The sequence below is a fragment of the Hippoglossus stenolepis genome, chromosome 5 (assembly GCF_022539355.2).
Source record: "Hippoglossus stenolepis isolate QCI-W04-F060 chromosome 5, HSTE1.2, whole genome shotgun sequence".
Taxonomy (NCBI): Eukaryota; Metazoa; Chordata; class Actinopteri; order Pleuronectiformes; family Pleuronectidae; genus Hippoglossus; species Hippoglossus stenolepis.
In genome coordinates this window covers 10,488,067-10,508,137 of record NC_061487.1, presented here as the reverse complement: position 1 = coordinate 10,508,137, position 20,071 = coordinate 10,488,067, and the positions used below count along the sequence as shown (strand labels likewise).

The 20,071-nt window shown below is 41.5% G+C and overlaps 1 protein-coding gene across 2 annotated transcripts in view; it reads right to left on the bottom strand.

Moving 5' to 3' along the window:
• The window catches only part of nell2a (neural EGFL like 2a), an 86,842-nt gene that overhangs the window by 29,975 nt on the left and 36,796 nt on the right, over window positions 1-20,071 (bottom strand). For both annotated transcript variants that reach the window (XM_035155774.2, XM_035155773.2), the window contains exon 13: window positions 10,329-10,454. In XM_035155774.2, coding sequence (XP_035011665.1) covers window positions 10,329-10,454 — 126 coding nt within the window. The remainder of the gene's footprint in view (window positions 1-10,328; window positions 10,455-20,071) is intronic.

Below are 20,071 nucleotides of genomic sequence, written 5' to 3'. Positions count from 1 at the left end.
ATTTGTACCTAAACATTAAAAAGGCTCCATCTTGTGTTGTATTTTGCATTTACGAGCCGTTGGCCCCGTAGTTTAACGTGTTGTAAATTGAAACATTTGGTGATGAAGCACTATAAGGAAGCAGGACTCCCAAGCTCTCGAGTTAGATGATGCAGTGTGTTATGAATCACTGACTAGCTTGACTGATGACCACAGACCGCGATGACGCACTGTATCCAACTGGCAAACAAATCTCCGCACCTCAGGATGCAGGTCGCAAAGGTGGAAAAATACAATGCGATAAAAGCCCGGAGGATATGCTGCTACGCTGCAGCACAAATCAAACAGTCCAGGTACAAATGCTGTAATGATACCATGTGAAAAAAATACCACGAAGTCAGTGCTGAGTGAAGCAGAAAACAAGTTAAAACAGCTGTAGGGTGGGAAAAAAACTTTAGGAAAGGTGAGATGACGTTTTTCACACAGGCAGTAAAGTCTATATTTAGTAGTAGGTTATATTTAAGGAATATAATACAAAGATGTGGAAGTATATTCAAAAGTGCACAGCATTTTTTATAGGGTACTGTGCTTAAAAAGTAAAGTGTGTCCCTAGTGTCTTTTTTGTTACCATGAAAGGTTCTGTGGATGATGCAATAGAAAACAGACCATTAAGATAATATGGCCGATACCACTTGTGTTACTTTCACAAGACATCAATATAATAACTGTGGAAAAAGAAGCATCATCATTTTTACAAAGACAAAAAGAGTTTTGAAATAAGTAGCTTTTTTAAAGGAAATTAAATGTTGTAAAACGAGCCAATCGGAAGATACGTTTCCTTATTTTTTCGTTCATATCACATCCTGTGTCTCTTCTAATTGTCGGGAACTTGTGCGAATGTGAGTACAAAATTATGTTAACGATATATTGGTTGATTTATCTATTATATCTATTATTATTATGATTCCTAATATGTCGTTATCATCCCTTTTGACAAATACAATTAACAGTTAAACCATAAACTTAACTATAAATAACTATAAATTAAAAGAGGACACATATACAACTAAACACATAACTTGAATTAGGAAAATAATATTGTTCATGGAAAATGAAACATAAATGCACATGTTTGCTGAATTGTTGCTCCATATTGGCAAACATAAAACACTGATACCGACATGTCTGTGAAAGGCTTATATCAGCGAATATTATTGACATATCAGTGGATTATAGTCTATTACTGCTGACAAACAGCTAACTCGCTCCAAGTAAATCCTCTATTTTTAGTCCACTGTTGCATATTAATGTTGTGAACCACCAGACATGAATGTTTACCCTCCTTAAACTAGAGGCCGTCACAGTGTACTGACCCACTGAACTCCTCTGGTCTTATCCTCTGGAGCATCCGTCGTGTATTTATTACACAGTGAAAGGTTTCTAAGGTTTGTATTCGTAATCCCTGCCGCAACTACAACACTCAAACTGAAAAAGCAATTGAAAATATCCTCTGATTCTGGATCAACTTCAACCAAACAGCGAAATAATTAAAAGGAACTTAAATGCACGTCCTTCATCTACACCTGAACACAATGGCTGCTTTTTATTCCTCTGAAAAACATAAAATAAGAATAGTTATCACTTTTTAAAAATTAAATTATTGAAGATTCAACATAAATATCGCCTTCCGATAAGTCCTCACTTACACTACATCAGCTCCAGTCTGAAACATTTGCTGGACTTGTTTTAACCATCTGAAATCAGAGGGTCCTGTCACGTCTCAAAAGGAGACGAATCAGAAAGATTAGATAGATCATGAAAATCTATCTCTTGGGAACAGAGTTCTTTAACTCTAACTATCGTATGTTAAAAACATTTAGTAATAATGTCAGACAATCTTTTTTATTCCCTATATTTTTATATTTGAAGTGTACAGAGAACTTATAGAGGTTGCTAAAAGGACACATCATCAGCTGAGTCCCATTGAAAAAGCGTAAGACTGTGAGGAAAACACTGGAGCTAATCTGGGGGCCACCGTTTGGACTTGTGATAGATGTAATATAATTTCTCTCTGCTGTTTCCTCTGGCACAGGTTGTTTAGACATTAAGCAGATCTCTGGAGTGTTCCCCAACAACAGAGATGCAATATTCTTTGAAAAGTGTTTATTTATATTTTTCCCACAACCTGGGGCGTTTCCAATGCAAGTGACTGGGAAAGACGTGAGGTCTGAGGATTGAAAGATACAGCACCTGACGAGTGAGGGGATCAAACATCTGAATGCATGTTGCAGGAGACCTAAGCTGCGTCGCCTGTTTTTCCTGCCATCATCCAATCCATTATATCTCCTGAACAGACCGGAGGCTCATCCAAATTGAAAGTGACATTGTGATGAGCTCGTCCATCGAGGGTATGATGTATGTGTGCACGTGCGAGAGAGATGGATTGAAGGGCTCTTAGGAGGGGCAGCCCCTCCTCTCTTACTGCTGCACCACAGACACACACAGACACACACACAGACACAGACACACACAGACACACACAGACACACACATGGACTCGCCTGGAGTTGGGCAGAATTTAAGTCTGCTCATGGGTATATAAAACGGTAAAAGGAACACAGCAGAGAGGAAAGATAATAAGGTGTTTTTTCCCCCGAGGTCACATCTGCCAGAGCATAAAACTAACTGTCTTTCTGAACATATATATATATATATATGTATGTATGTATGTGAAGGCAAGGGATACGTTTTTGGGGTTGGTAGCCTTCTGGTTTTGAGAAGGCTTTGGTTTCCCACAGGTAAACATTCCATGTCGAGAGTAAAAGAGGCGAAACACATTGACCGAAAAATATCGTGTTGCTTTGGACCTTAAAACACCTACAAATATTACCACTGTTTCCATTTTTTGTGGGGAAACTTTTGACTCGTATATGACAAAAGAAACTAGTTGGACAGTAAACTGTATACGCCCAATGGAAGAGTATATTGGAGATCCGCTGTCTACACCTGAAACTGCTAAATATTGTCTGTTGCCCCTTGAGGCTAATTTGTCTTTAGACGATATAGCTGATGGGCTCTGAGATTGGTCACTGATAACTTGTAATTTTGGTTATTTAGGATGGTTAGGTTATTATTCTTATTACACGTCTGTACATGGTGTAAGTGTAAGTAATCATCAGCTAAATCTCTAAAATGCTTGTGTGTGTGCGCATGTATGTGAGCTTGTGTGTGTGTGTGTGTGAGTAGGTATTTCCTCACTGACTGCTGATACTCAGGCTGCAGACAGATAAACAATCAATTATGTACAGCCTGTCAGCAGGGATCTCTCTAGCCGGCCGAGTCTCTTCCAGCTCCACTCCCTCCACCTTCTACCAAAACAACACCAGTCTCAGTAAAGTCAGACCTCAGACTGCTTTCCCCTAAAATACTGTCCTCAACACTTCACCATTAGAGGCCTTTGAGAGGACAGTGATTTTATGATAAGCAAGTCAGGGAAGAAATTATAAATATATTTAGCCTTTTCTGTGTCTCTGCATTTTTCTGCTACAAGAGGATAGAAAAGGTAATATCACAAAAGAGTAACCTGTGTAGGGTGCAGTGGGCTGTGCAGATCGCAAAGGCTGAACCATAATGAGATGGTCTGGTCTACAGAGGATGTCCATGATGGGCATCATTAGCTTCCTGCCTAGCAACAGAGCTGTAGTTGGACTAGAAAGTTGAAATGCCCCGTGATTTTTCAACATATGTACAGTTAGGTGTTCGGTTGACTTGATACTCATGCATCTAACGTCTCTTCGCTTGCCTTCGCCAATACCTCTTTGAAACATGGATCATCACTGAAGCCCAACGAATTCTGGGATATTTTCGGCCGAGAAGGATTTACCTGTCAGACCTTTTGTTTCTCTGGGATGAAAGGATGCATATGTCGGCTGCATGTGAAACAGCCTTTGAAATGGGACAGTCTACTCGTGCCCCTGTAACGCTTCTAATGCAGTCTCATATATAGCAATAGAATAATGGTAGATTTTTCAAATCTTTAAAACTTCTACAAAAAGGGTTATTATTCGAAGATATAATTTAATATGGCATCAGTATAAAACGTAATGCCACCCTATAGAGTTTGTGACTACAGGCAGGGCTACTGAGCATTGTTTGTCGAGTGCTGGACCCGCAGGATGTGTCATAGGGATAAACCCTGAGTGTAAACATACAATGACTTTCACAAGGAAACTCCTCCATTCAAGCTAAATCCTTGGATATCAAGGAAAAAGAGGCAGAAACTCGTGTTTGAATCCCCCTCAGCTACCAGACTCTTTGAGTCGTCAGACTGAAAGTCATCTCCACTGATCTCTGTTGTTGACGAACCCCCTGCTCCACGTCTGGCCCCGATCCATCCCTACTTTCTCCTCCCTGCCCAGCCCTCCTTCCGTTCCCCTGCCTCAGGCGCCCAGGTCTGGTTATCACAGGATTAGGCCAAGGACACACACCCCGCACGCACACACCTCAGGCACAAGCACACACATTGGACACGCACACGCAAGATACACGCACACCTCAGGACAGCCTTCTTTAATATCATTCAAAGGGAGAGCACAACCAATCCGCTACCTTTCATGGATTAGCTGCTAATCTCACAGAGCGCGGAGCACCTCGGGCACTTTGGGGAAAAGTCCAAGAGCGGAGGGGGAAGAGGGAGGAGGAATCTTGACCTTCAAGATCAAGGATAAAGTGCTAGTCAAATAAAGTGGCAAAAGAAAGTTGCGCTTGTTTCTTTTGCTAAAGGCTCCGGTAGATACGGAGCCAGGGCTGCGGCAGGAAGTTAGCTTGAACAGATTTCATTTGAAGAAGCATGTGAAGTCTGCACGTTCCAGTCTACCACCAGCTGGGATCTGAACCTGCAACCTCCCATCATGCAGGGGGTCCTGATGTAAAATACGGACGTCTATCTGAGTTCACCGATACGCTGACGTGCTGAGGAGAAATATAACCAGGGCTCCGTGCTGTTCCGCCCCAGACTTAAATCTGCGAATCACTCCTTTAATCCACTATTCTGCACATTAACACTGAGCCATGAAATGAACTACAGTCGACTTAATCCTCTTTAGCAGGCGGACCAGCTCGCACACAACACGGTAACACATGTGGAAATATAGCAGTCAATACAGGGACAGTGGTTTCTGCTGAGTCTGCGATTTGGTTAATTGGTGAGAGCTATTGAGGAAGATAAAGATGCCTGTATATCATGTGAATGTACAATGTCAATAGATACTGAAGGAGCTGGTTTAATGTTTCCTTCCACAGCTGTAATTTTTCATCTACATGCAACTCTCTCGCTCCCTCTGGAGCCCTTTCAAACACCGACAGATGTTCAATTGCAATAGGCAATAGATTCCTGCAGCAAGTGGGTTAGCATCTTCCCATTTTTATTGTCAATTACGGACGACAGCACTGCAGAGGTGACACCAAACTCAACATATGAGCATGTTGTGTACTCATTGTTTCTTTTTCATTCAGTTCTCTCAAGCTGCTTTCAGACATGTACCCGTAATCTCCAGACATTGTCCGGAGGGGCTGTATGTGAGAACGCAAATGTCAGAGTGAGAGCCTCCAGACTCCCTCCGGAGTTTCTCTGACAACGTAGAAGACACCTATGAAGATGTCAAGTGAGCCTTTGGAGATAAGGGTCAATGTGCTGTAAACAAAAACATGCAAGTCTGAGTAGAGAACCTCCTGCTTCATGTGTGAAAGGCAAACTCCGGAGAAAGTCCGGACCCGATTGTGTGGACATTCTTTGGAGTTCAGGTCTGAAAACAGCTTCTGTTTGGATCGCAAAGGAGAGACATGCCTATAAAGTAGTGATTGCATTGAGTATCAAGCCCCCCCCTGATCATGGATGAGTGAGTGCTGATAGTCCAATAACTCAGTGGGGAGATGACGACGTTAATTTGACCGAAGCAGGAAAAAAAAAAAAGTCATTACATCAAGCCTCCGCATAAGCCTCGGTTTAATCACACAAATTGACTTTTATAAGGAGACGCAGAGCTGTGTATTCCACTGTGGTGGCTTGAAGGCATTTTAATAGGAAACTACATAAAATATAGTGACACAGTTTAATCCACTGGGTCTGGAGGTATTAATCTTCATTGTGAATGTGGGGAATGAGCACACAGTGGAGGAAAGACAAACGAGTAAAACAATAAAACTTGCCCCGCAGCTCAGAAGATTAGAGAAAACGTGCATGTGAGTGAAATAACACAAGGTACAGTGGTTGTCTAAAGATAATAAAGAAAGGGACTGAGTAAGCAAGGAGGTCTCTCTCACTAAATAAATCACAAGGGCACAAGAGAAGAGATGAATTTGTTTCTCCCTTAAAATCAATTCCTCAATCTCAAATCTAACACTTTGTGCCTTTCAGAAGCTTTTCCATAAAAAGACACAAAGTCACGAATCCTTAACTTTGCTCTATCATTTCCTGATTTCCATTGACAAGGGGGAAGACACACTCTACAGGGGGGCACGATGGAGCAGGAAATGGGAGTCTTTACCAGCCGTTTATTGTTTGGCGAGTCTCACGGCTCTAATTCAAACTCTGTCGGCACCGCAGGAAGGCTGCGGGCCTAAATCCTCCAGCGCAGGCGGCAGCCACCCTCTTCAGTCTGCTGCCGCTGAGTTAGTTTGCATCGGTGCAAATTGCTTTTTTAATTACAGACATGGAGGAAATGCAGCATGCTGCCTCCTCGTCAGAGATGATGCACACAGGGAGCTACTTAGCGTCATGTTTCACACACTGCAAACAACTGGTGGATCAGCCACTGTGGTGTGACATTGTGTTATTCTATACGAAGATGACGATAACTGATTTTTTGAAGAGTTCTGCATTCGGCAGAATAACAAAGTTATAATTGTTAAAGAAACACATGTCGGCCTCAAAAGTTCTAATTAAGACTTTCAGTGTTTCCGCAGCATTCTTCACTCTTGACATGAAAACACATTGAAACTCCCTACATCCAGTAAATCATGGTATCTGATTTATACAGATGTTGCCGCCTACCTTCTGTTTCTTCTCATTAAATATCTTTGCAAAAATTACATATCTCCAGCAGGGTAACATTGGGTTTGGATTATATAGAAAAAAATGATCCATCAATCAAATCAGTCAATATATATATGTATTTCCTCGCATACAGGAAACAAAGTCAATATTTCTGTTAAGCTTTAAGATTCCCTTAAGCTTTGACTGTGAGAAAGCCAAGAAATCCCACACACTGTCCAAGTTCAACAGGTAAAACCCATCCCTGTGTCAATTTGACTACAATAACATATAAGGACTGAAATGTAATTAAAGTGAGCACAAAGGGTCTCATGGGTGTGAGATTTCTTGCATCTTTTAAGCCAGATTTTGATCCACAGCAAATTTGGATCTGGTGAGCAAGAATTTCTCTTGAGCTTAAAAGTCCCAAGTATTAAATTCTGAACTTTAAAAGTTACCACAAGTTGTATGATTTTTGGCTGAGTTTACTTTATTTTATAATGCAGAATATATGAGCCAAAAATATTCATGTTTGCAATCTGGGCAGGGACGTTTCTTGCAACTCCCTCCTCCTTATTTCGTGTAATCTCTGATCAAAAAAAATCCTAAATAATGATTTAAAAACAATATATCATCTGTTTCGTGTAATAGACTAAAAGTGTCCTCGATCCATTTAAGACTATTTCATTGATTTAATGTCCACAACCACTGCTGTTACTGTTTGTGCAATGCCAGCCAAAGTCTCCCCTGCAGGAATACTCATCTCTCATATATATCCAGTTTTTAATCACAAAATGTGTGTTTGGTGAAAACAACCAGCTCGTTGCCTGTTTTGAGAAGTGGGCTTACTAAATCCTGCTATATGATTTGTTTAAAACTCATTTTCTTTACTCCTAATGCAGTGTTAGCTCAGCCTTACACAAGATAAGGCTCATATTGCTTGTACACTTTGTTCAGTCAAATAAGAACTTAGCTTTTTTTTTTTTTTTTAAAGCATCTGTTAAATATACACCTGAATTTGACACAGTCCAATCAGTCACGATAATTTACCATTTGTCTACTTCTCTTATGTGTATTTAAGTTTGTCTCATCTACTGATTAACTATTGTGGAAGACGCGGTTGTAAACATGTGGTGCTGCGATGCCAATCACTTCAACACAGACAGCGAGCAAACTGTGAGTCAACCATGTTGATCTTTCCAGATTGATCTGTCTTGCTTTTGAAATCAGGGTTTTTCCTGCGGCCGCCTGCGTCAAATTTCGTGCCGCCTCCGCCCCCCCGACAAACTTCTAGTACAGTGGAAACCGCTTATTGTTCACGCTTAGCGGTTGATTAGAATTGCATAGCTTCTGTATGATTGTCCTGGAACTTGAGAGAAAGGAAAGTGTCATCAACACATATGTGTAAACTCAGGCTGGGTAAAAACAACAGAATTTGTGAACTTAGACAATGTATGGAGAGCTGCATGGGATGGCGAGGCGCACTCAGTCTGGCTCCACCCAGTTGGCAGTGCGCAGCACGAATGATAGAGACACAGAGTAGAGCAGTAAATTACGGACTAACCTACATGCGGTCCAAACATGTTTGAAAACCCCCAAAAATCAGGAACAAATGGATCTGCTGCCTCCACTCACAGTCTCTCGGGGACTTTCTTATCACACACACACACACACACACACACACACACACACACACACACACACACACACACACACACACACACACACACACACACACACACACACACACACACACACACACACACACACACACACACACACACACACACACACACACACACACACACACACACACACACACACACACGTGCAAACAGGGCAGAGTGTTGTTTATCAATGATAACGTCCCTTTTAAAATGCTCAAATATTTAAAATAACAAGCATCTGACCTGTCCCACAATATAACAGAGCTTAGAGATTTCTATCAATGCTTTTTATAGAATAAATACATGTAATTATGGAGTCTGACAAAAAGTTGAATCAAAGCAGGAACGACAGACGGATACGCTTTATGATCTACACAAAGCAACTCAATCAACTTTCTCTCAATGTTCAGTCTTTTCCCGACCAGCTTGTGCCAAATTATAGGCCGATATTGATTTGAAAGTGTGTGTGTGTGTGTGTGTGTGTGTGTGTGTGTGTGTGTGTGTGTGTGTGTTAATGTGACGCTAGTAATCAGAGCAAAACCAATGGGAGCAAATCAAACTCTGACATTCATCTCTACGCATATTAAATGAACAGACTGTGCATAATTGCAGGGTTAGACATTAACATACAAACGTGTCTAACCCGGCACCGTCTGAGAGTATGAAGGCTAAGGAAGGGAGCGGAGGTGTAACACGTGGTTCAGCTTTTCTCATTGTGTTTTACAGGTGTTACTTGATGACTATGTCTCCCTCCCTCATAACTTGATTTCCTATTTCACTGCTTCCTCCCGCTGTCCAAAGACACAGCTTAGAGTAATGAGAATCGAAAATTGCCCACAGGTGTGACTTGGAGCATGGATGCTGCTTCCAGACATGCACTTAACTCCAGACATTTTCCAGATTGTTTTTCTGGAGGGGCTACACGTGAGAGCTCAAATGTCCGGGTTGCTTTTGACATTTTCCAGGACCTTTCGAGCCCGTGTGAGAATAGAGCAGGTGGGTGTGTCGATGTCGTTTCTCACATGCGATGGACATGAAATTGAAAAAACCCAAAGGGAATATAGATATTTTAGGATGAAAAACATTCTCCATACATGAAGAACATGTAACTTGGAAAGACAACACTGTTGATGTCGATGTGCTGTAAACAAAAACACGTGATGTCCGCAGCAGGCTTATACTGGCCATGTGATGGACTGGCGACCTTTCCAGTGTCAGCTGGGATTGGCTCCACACTGTTCTCTACACACAAACTCTAATTACTCACTATATTTATATCTCAATGTGAGGCCGCCGCTTCTTTTCTAAGTCTCTGGAAGTCTGTGCACCTCTTGGCTGCACAATTCACTATCAGGAAATCATACATCATCCTCCGGTGTATGGCTACAAATGCAAATTATATTATTCCTAACCGGCAATAACTTTCTGTAGTGAAATGAAATTATTCTCTTTGAAAGCTCATTTAGGAGATAACTGTAGAGACGTCCTCCGACTGAATCTACACACCCAGGATGTGACAAAGTATAATCCTGATTTGTACGACTTCAGGTCTGTTAGAAACCTCTGCTCTGGAAGCTGAAGCTCAAGCAGCCTCCTCCAGCACCTTGTCCACTTGATTCCAGTGTGTCGGAAAGGGCAGCAGAGGAGCTCACCTGTGCAGGAATAGTCATCAATCCTGATGTAACCAGTATGGCAGATGCACATGAAGGAGCCGGGGGTATTAACACACATGGTGTTCTCCCTGCAGTAGTGCTTCCCTTCAGCGCACTCATCAATATCTAGAGGAGAAAAGAGGGAGAAGGAGGGAGGAGGACAATAAAGATGAGTTAGATGAGATTTTGTTGTCACAATGTATATTCAGGCCGGTGACATTTAATTATCTGCAGATTCATCTGGAAATATATCTGTTAGTCTTTTTCATTAAAACATCAATATATAGTCAATTATGTCACAGAGATGAATTGACCTTCATGTTACAAAAACATTTGTTAGTAGATTATAATAATCTGTTTTTTTATCAATGTAGCATGGAGCTTCAGACCTTGAGTTCAAACATCATAATTTGCTGTGTATATATCAAACCCCCTTTAAATGAGGGACATTCAACAGCACCAGCAGCAAAAACAGTTTTCCCCCTTGAAATTAGTTGTAAATGGTTACATGTTACATTATTTACTGTGAACATTTTTAATTTGTCTCGGAGTATATTTTGAATATTGTAAGTATGCTGTATTATGCTTCCTAGTTCTATGGAGAGAAGCACCCACACAGAATACTTATACACCCACTCTTATACCTGCAATAGCTCATTGTAACAACTGCACATGCTGTAGATGTCTTAGTTTATCATGTAATTACCTCTGCCAAGGAGGTTATGTCTTCACCACTGTCCATATGTTTGTTTGCTCATTGGTTTGTCTGTCTTTAACATTGCCGTATACATTTTCTTTGATCTGTGGATCTTGATGAAAAGAATCTGACACGTTGAAGAGACTGATATTTGAGTGTGTGGAATTTGGCGTAGTTCCACATAGAAATCTGGATCTAGTGAATTTAAATGTGTTTTTTTAAGAGGACTGTTGGGCCTTGGTGGAGGTCTGCGCTCTACTGAGTTTGTGTTTATATTGTGTGTATGCAGGTATGTTGTATGATGCTTCCTAGTTCTATGGAGAGAAGCACCCACACTGCATACTTACACGCCTACACTGATACCTGCAATAGCTTACTGTAACTACTGCATGTGTACATACTGTATATGTCTTAGTGTATTCATACATACTGTACATCTCGGTTAGATGCTAAACTGCATTTGATTGCCTCTGCACTTATATTCTGCTCAATGATAATAACTTTGAATCTAATCTAACATTTGTTATTCTGAGCCACTCGCTGGAATAACTGATGCTATTTTTCTTCCTGTGAGGACAGGCTTGATTTTTATTGAGGAGGAAGCATCTATTCAGACTGTGACATCTCCCACTATTCCACTGTGCCATATCTTAGGTGTCCGCTCTATGCTGGGAACCACCTTGTTTGTCTTAGTTGGCTCTTACTACAAAAGGTTCCTACAGGCTCCTGTGCAGCCAGTAGGAAAGGACCATTTGTCTTTATCAGTGTAAGATCGAAATGCAGGTGCATGAGAGGTGGGCACTGAAGCACTTAAAGGTTGCACCACTCGATTTTCAATCTATTTAAAGTAAAGCACTCCACATGGTGGCTTAGCTGCTTTGCTCCAGACTGCTACTCGTCATTCAGTTTATCTCTGCACTTCATTTTATACTTTCAATTTTTAAGTGCTGTAAACAGACAATGAGGAGACAGAATTATGACAGAAATATGAATGTGGTTATTCTTGTACTGGGGTTTAAATGAGGTCACTAAACTTAAAGTATAAAGAACACTGATGAAGGTGCGTGCTGGCTCATGTTAACATGTGCAACAGGAGAGTGAAGTACATGTCAGTCAAGTCTGTACATATCTACCATGGACTGTATATAAAGATGGACGACATGAGAGATCCTGAAACGCGAAGCAGAAATATCTCGATCAACTCCTGGTGGCTGGCTGCAGTAAAGGTCAGAAACCCTGCCTCCTCCATGTTAGCAGACTGGACATGGAGCAAACTAATAAGTCAAAGTACATGTTAGATAATCTCTTTCTCAAAAATGGTTTCTGTCATTTTAGGTTCTTATCGAGTTTTTCCAGTAAATTTGGTTTCAAATAATTATTTGATGCTGTAAAAACAGGATGAGACGTCAAGATTGACCCGTGATTGGTCAAGTGCTTGCATCAGCAGATCTCTATACCAAACCACGCAGACTGTGGCTTTAAATTACGTCACCAGCACAAGATGGTGGCACCCACTTTGGGATATTTTGGCTTAATTTTTGTCCAGTGGGAGGAAGTGGAGATGTGACGTCCATCTTTAATAACAGTCTTTGATATCCACACAGTCTAAACAGAGAAGTTTAATCAGGCAAAGTAAGTGGATTTACCATGAGTGTCAAAGCACTTTGAATTTCCTGTAACAATTTACAGTATATGTCATTTTAAATCCCTACACACCAATAGTAAAGAATATGGAATTCATACATTAGAATAAGGCATGTTTCTTTCATAACGTCAGTAAAATGATTTCACAGTCAACATGTCAGTGCTTGACATTATATATTTTACCCATATGCTGCATGCTTTACCTCAGAACAACTTGATGCAGTTTCATTGAGCTCCTTTTACTGGAGATAAATATCAAACTCTATCACTGTGAACGGTATGAAAACGTAGACTGGTCCTCAGTAGCAACAAGCTTAAAGAAAACCACATTCTTCATTCCTATTCATAACATGGCCTGCGAACGCTGTCACAGAATATCACTCCTCCTCTCACATTTAAAAGCACTGCTCACCAGACCAGATCTCAAGCCTGTTTAACTCTATGTACCCCTGAGGTAAATACTGAACTGAGGAAGACTGCCTTCCTCTACTTTGAACCACATAATGTGAAGAATCGCAGAGGATTTTAAGACTTGAACGTTCCATCCCAGTGGTTATTTTAAACTTTTAATCTATTTAAATTCTATTTAGCCAAGTCTTTGATGCTGTATATGCTTAAGTCTGGCTGTGTTTGTATTTATTCTCTGTGTTGTACTCAGGTCTCTTGTGCAAACAAGATCCTGATTTAATGATATTTCCTGCTTAAATAAAGGGTTTTACATAAACCTTCACAGGTGACAAACAACTTGAGTCCTTTTCGGCCAAGTGGCATGTTCCAGTGTTTTATTCCTCAATTTCCTTGTGATAGATAAATAAAGTTTATCTTGTGTTATCATTCTAATTTGTACATTCAGTAGTGACACATTAGTCCCAGCCTTCCCACGTCAACCCATGTACAGGTCTAATCCACCAGAATGACTGAAAACACCAGAGTGGGTCTGCAGAGTCACAATAGACACTGACTGTGTAATGTGCAAGGGTCATTAGTGCCATTAGAATTAAGAACCAGCTCTTCAGCTTTACGCATGCTTATCCACTTACTTAGCACATACTTTAAAGTCTGAGTCTAACCATCCTACATTATGGTGGATCCTACAACCATCCAAGGTAATATTTATCATCAATTGGTTTTACTGATGTATTTACTTAACGTCACATTTCTTTTGTTGTGAAGCCTAAAGTTTATGTATTTGTCCATAGCTGTGTCTCAATTCAGGGGCTGCTTCCTTCGGAGGCTGCATTTGAAGACCGATTGCATCACAGCAGTACGAGTAGGCTGTCCCATTTCAAAGGCTCCTTCAAATGCAGCTGAAAAATGCTTCCTTCTATCCCTAAAACACAAAAGCTCAAACAGGTGGATCCTTCCCGGCACAACATATCTCAGGATCCATTGCATTACGTCGAGAAACAAGCGACGAGACATTCAACGCTTGAGTATCACACTTCAACTCAACTGAAAAGCTAATGGTAAACAAGGGCATTCAAACTTTCTCATTCCATCTAACTTTTGCTGGGCATCAGCAATAAGGGCGGGACTATGACTTCCCAGTTCTGAATCCAAAGCTTTGATTTCATCTGAAATGTTAAACGTGCCACATGATGAATAAACAGAATATTAAGGCTGTGTTTGTGTGTTTGTTTTAGAGGCTTCTTGTCCCGTAGTAATTAAAGCTTGCTTAGTGCAGCTTTAAGAAAATCATTTATTAGACTGTCTTTTGTTTTTCCTTCTCACTCTCATGATTCCATATTTGGATCCATATTAAGTTGTTGCCCTAGCAACAGCTATTCCTGGGGTCTAACTGCATGCCAAACCATCAGACACAAGATGCACAACACTGCTAGGGTAAACAAAATAATCTTGATAATGTGATGCAACCGAATGCAACTCGATGTAAATCCAAGTCGAGCCGAACAAACTCGGCCGTGTTTTTGTGCTCCTTGTTCCCAGTGATAGCACAGGTTAAATATCAGCACTTTCTGAAAGACAAGCTACACAGTCCATGGCGTTATCAATTTATTATTCATTCACTGTATTCAGTTCCTGTGAGAGCACAAGAGGACATTCACCCCGAATATGTTCCGTGCCAGATGCCTTTGCGAAGAGCACTTGATATTGAATTTCAATAGATCTGCATTGGCATTCACTCAGCTTGCATGTCCTTGGGTAGAGCGCCGCCCACCACCCTGCACACTAAGAGCTTAGCACCTGCCTACAACTGTGGCATTCACATTTCCTTGGTCTTCCTCCTTTCACGCTTTCATCAATACTTGCTGCCTCCATCTATTCAGAGGCTTCACGGATAAATGAAGCGGGGAGACAATCGCTGGCCACCTATGAAAGTGCTTGTGTCCTTCAGCAAATGAATGGAGCCTAATTAAAACCGGTGACTGGCTTTGAGAGGGAGAGAGCAAAACAGAGAAATTGTGAAGTAAATAGAAGGGCAGATAGCAGCACAGGTAAAGAGAGGCAGTGGATTATGAACAGAGATAGAGTCACAGCTGTACTGCAGTGGGAGACAGAAAAGGGGAGATGTGGCGGTTGGGGAGAGGGTGAATGAAGCAGGAGAGACCCAAAGGGAGGACAGAAGGAGGTGGACAGAAAAGGGGCAGGTAAAGTGGAGGATTAAACAGAAAGATGCAGAAAGAGGGAGATTCAGTTGGAAGTGTTTGTGTGCGTGTGAACAGTCTAACAGGAGAAAGAGATTTAGATGGCAGAGGAACAGAAGTGAAGAGAAAGCAGCAGAAGGTATTAACTGTCACTGCAAGACAGAAAGCACAAGAGCGAGAAAATTCAGTCCGTCCACAGTCACAATGGTAACCTTGAGCAGAGGTCTTAGGTGACAGCTGATTGGCCGTCCCTGCACGCCGCTATGATTTAGAGCCTATTAACTGTAAGACACCATCCATCCCGCCCTTGCTGACAGCAGTTACGTTTGCTAAAACAATATGTTAGGAGGTGAGATGATGAGGGGCAGCGCACGCACATGTGTGTGTATGTATGGGGGGGGGCACAATCTCCATCTCCATTAACGCACTCCATTTTCTTGATTGGCCTGTCACACGGACACTCGTGACGCATCAAGCGAAGAAGGCCGGCCAAAAGTCAGCGGCGGCTTTTATCGCCGAAGTGCTCAGGCAGTTGTTGCGACGCGTTAAATGAATAGAATATGGATTTTGTCCTTCTCTTTTTTTTGCAACTTGATACATTCCTGCCTGAGTAATAACTCTGTCATAGTCATGGAGAGTCGTGGAGAGTGGGAATCTTTTTAGAGTTTTTAGTTCCTACTGTAAGGCAACAATCCCAGCAGGATAGAAATAATGTAGTATTTGGAAAGTTTTATAAAATCAGAACTCCCTGGTTTAGATATTTTAACATATCATAACATTTAACATTTAACATTTAACATTTAAGAACCTCGAACCAAAAAGTCAGCGGTTCGATCCCAGTCTTCCCTATCTGCATGCCGAAGTGTCCTTGGGCAAGATACTGAACCCTGAATTGCTCCTCATAGGAAAAAGTGCTGCCCATAGATGCACTGTGCTAATGTGTGTGAATGGGTGGATGGCAATAAACTTTACTGTAAAGTGCTTTGAGAGGTCATCAAGACTAGAAAAGGGTTATATAAAAACAGCCATAGAAGTCAGAGTCATGATCTGGTTCCTCTTAAAATTTTCGTGATTGGACTTCCTGTTTTATTTTGGTCATATCACTACCCGTATCCTTCCTGTCCATTTCCTGCCTACTCAGTGTTAGTGGATGGGTCATGGACAAAACTAAATGATGAATATCAAATAGGTTTTTCTTGAAGATGATTTCTGTCATTTTAGGTCGTTTTTTATCCCATTTGTTCAAGTGCAAATTGTTCTGGTATTTTTGGTTTGAATTGGTTATTTGACGCATAAAAACGGGAGTAACTGTCATGATTGACAGGTGAGGCTCGTGATTGGTCGTGTGTGTGTATCGGTGAGACCTTGATGCCGCAGCTCCATCCCCTGATCGCTAGCATACAGAATCCAAAGGACGCCATCGGCACAAGATGATCCATCTTTATATACAGTGTATGGTTCTGCCCCTGTGTCTCCCTCCAGTACCCTGTTTATACACTTGCCCTTCCTTAGTTGTCAGATAGTCTTTGCTACCCCCATGTAAACATGCTCTCACATCTTCCCTCATGTTGCCACTTCGTGTATTAACCAGTTTTTAGTTTTCAGATTCTGCATAGCCCACACCTTGCCTGTTTTTAATTGCCTGATCCTGACTGACTTTTGTGTATGACATTTTAGACATTTGCCTGCATCACGTCCCTGTCAGCCTCTTTCTGTTCTTTTATTAACTTATAGGTTTGCAACACCTGCTTTAGGTTTCCTCTCTGTGTTCATTGAGTGTGACAGCAGGATTCATCCTCTGGGGCTCATGATGGCAACCTGTTGTTAGGGATATTTGAATATTTCAGTCTGAACTGAAGTGGTAAACCAACTGTCATGTCTGCAGTCATGCCACTATCATAGCTAAAAATCACAAAAGGTTGAAATCCTAATTTATCTTAGAGTACGGACAGAAAACCCCAGGAATATGTTTCACATTTTCACATTTTAACTTGTGTTGCAGAAGCTAGTGGAACAGCAGCTAACCCAGAAGAGGCATCAGGACTGTGGTTCCCTCCAGAGCACTACTGTTTACTCTGAATGTGTCTGTCTCTGTGCCCTGAGTATAAATATCTATGCATTCAAATACACAGCAATACTACACACGTTAGGCCCGAGTGTCGTATAACTGTTCTGACAAAAAGAAAACTATTCCCATTATTGTTCATTTCACAACTACAGTATATGTACAGCATGTTAATAGAGAGAATTACAGCGTATCCCTCCCTGCTTGTATAGCATATAGTTTCTAATGGGCAATGGCCTCACTATCTGTGGTTCATACAGCAGTACACCAAGGTCTGGCAGTACGGAGATAACACCGTCATTGCCATTGGACGGCCCACAAAGACACCCAAATGTGTGCCATTCCACCAGAGGCCTTCCACTTTATCTCTCTTTCCCTGTATCTCCCTCTCCTCTATCCATCCCTTCCCCTTACCAGCTCACTTACTCAAGCAGATGGTTTTAAGTAAATGGCAGAGGGACGAGGCTTGCCAAAAATGTTGCCTGATATCCCTCAGTAGCCGGTTCCCTCGTGGCCGGATATAAAGCAATCTGAGGGAAGAACGGAGAGACAAAGAGCCCATCCCCGCCGGCCGAACAGCATCTAACCCACTCAGCAAATAATCTCCACTACGATAGCCTTGGTCCCTCATGGGTGGAGCCAGGTGTCAGAGGACGCTATTGGTTCATGGCTGTGTCACAAGATCAAATATTGAGATGTAGCTGGTGGAAAATAATTATTTTGTTGAGAGGTGTAGTATCAAGCTTCTAATATTACTCCCAGCAAAATAGCAAACTGACTCGGCTGCATTTTCTGTTCTGTTCGTTGAAATGGAGACGACAAACTCGTAGGTTTTCAAGACTTTTCAGGGCAGAGCTTTCTCCATATGTGGGGTTATTAGCTGCTGTTAGCTGCTGCCGATTGGAATATTTTACTAGAAACCCATGATAACTCACGCGTTCCCTTTTCCACTCGGGAACAATGGACATTAAAACCATTGCAACTAAAACCGTTTGCTTTAACAAGCAGATGTTGATGACTTCTTACTCCCACAAGCGGTGTGTGGACCCCAGCTCTGCTGCAATTAATTGCAAACATACCTGAAACTCAGGTCAAACATCCAATAGGAGAGAGTCCTGAGAGCCCTGTGGATTCTGGGTGTTGTTTTGGTTCATGTTTTGGGGAAAGGGGAATCCCACAGTCCTTTTTCACCTATCTGCTTCATAGATACACACATCTTATTAGAAGGCCATTTCTCTGTTTCAGATCATTCAAAAATAATTAATTAGGGTTCCAACAAATCATTTAATCCACTGATAAGTTTCTACATTAGTTGATTATTCACTGAATTTACTAAAAGTGATGTCTTCAAACTGCTTCTTTTGTTCACAGCTCAGGTTTAGACTTTCTTTTTCTTCTACGTGCTAAAGCCTGAGTATTAAGGGCTGTTAGAACGTATTGTATTATTTGGTGTGTCAGGTAAAGACACTGTAACAAGCTGCATTACTCTAAATATTCTTACAGAAAATTCACAGTGAGGAAAAAACTCAAGACAAAATGGATTTTTTGGAAGTAAAACAGAGCGGCTCATAGTTTTACTTTCAGAGACATTACCTGAACATGAACCACAAAGTTAATCTTGAATCTTCTCTTCTTTTTTTGTGTATTTTCATTTAAATAAATTAGAACGTTCATTCCTAAATAAACCGGCTCAAACATGCAATAACGTCACTGACAACTTGGGCAGGAGCAAGAGCCAATTAACATGACGGAATGGAAAGGATCCCATTAGCGAGTGAAAATTTAAATTCCGAGATTCATTGTCTAAACACCTGACTCTCAGATTGTGTTCAATCACTGTGAACCTGCCTCCTGACGTACAACTTGAACATCAAACAACTAAAAGGTGGAGGAGGAGGAGTGTGCTTGTTCTGTCTGTGCATCTGCTGGTGGAGTTACAACATGTGAGAATGTGTGTTAGTTTTCTTCTTCCTGTCAATTCAACGCACAATCAGACAGTTTCCAAATGTGGATAAAGATAAAGTTTCATCTAGTTAAACACCATTAACTTATCATTTCATGCAAACATCTATCAGGCCTCAAGTGTGTGTGTGTGTGTGTGTGTGTGTGTGTGTGTGTGTGTGTGTGTGTGTGTGTGTGTGTGTGTGTGTGTGTTTCTACATATATGTAACATTAACCCGGCACTTGACACCATGATTTGTCAGGAGTTAAATGAAGCACAGTGCGTCATATAGGGACAAAACGGTCGTGTTTCTATGCAGTAAGCGTGAATGGGGGTTTTCATCACCGGTGTCATTAATCTGGGGAAGATTTTTACACCACGCGTAAATCGATGGAGCATCATCATCCATCACTCGTCAGTCTGTGACCGACCGTCGCCCGCAGACCAGAGGTCTAAACAATAAGTTACAAGGAGCAAAGCGGCTATCAGAGCTGTATAAAAGGCTGAGTTGTGTTGCAACATATATTGTTTCTCTCTTCCATTGTTGTTGTTCACCCCTTAGCCCCACCACTTTGCCCGACCCCTTCGTTTTGAGCGTGGCTGTGAAGGGGTGGTGTTGTTCCATTTCTCTATGTGATGTAGGGGTAGTGGCCATCTAGCCCTTCAAACAACATAGTGGATTCAGGACCCCCCTAAAAACCAAGGGGCAGATGGAAATTGCAGAATGCTTTACGAACAGACAAAGCAAATCAAGATGGCGACCGCTGCGGGTAAAATGGTCATTATGTC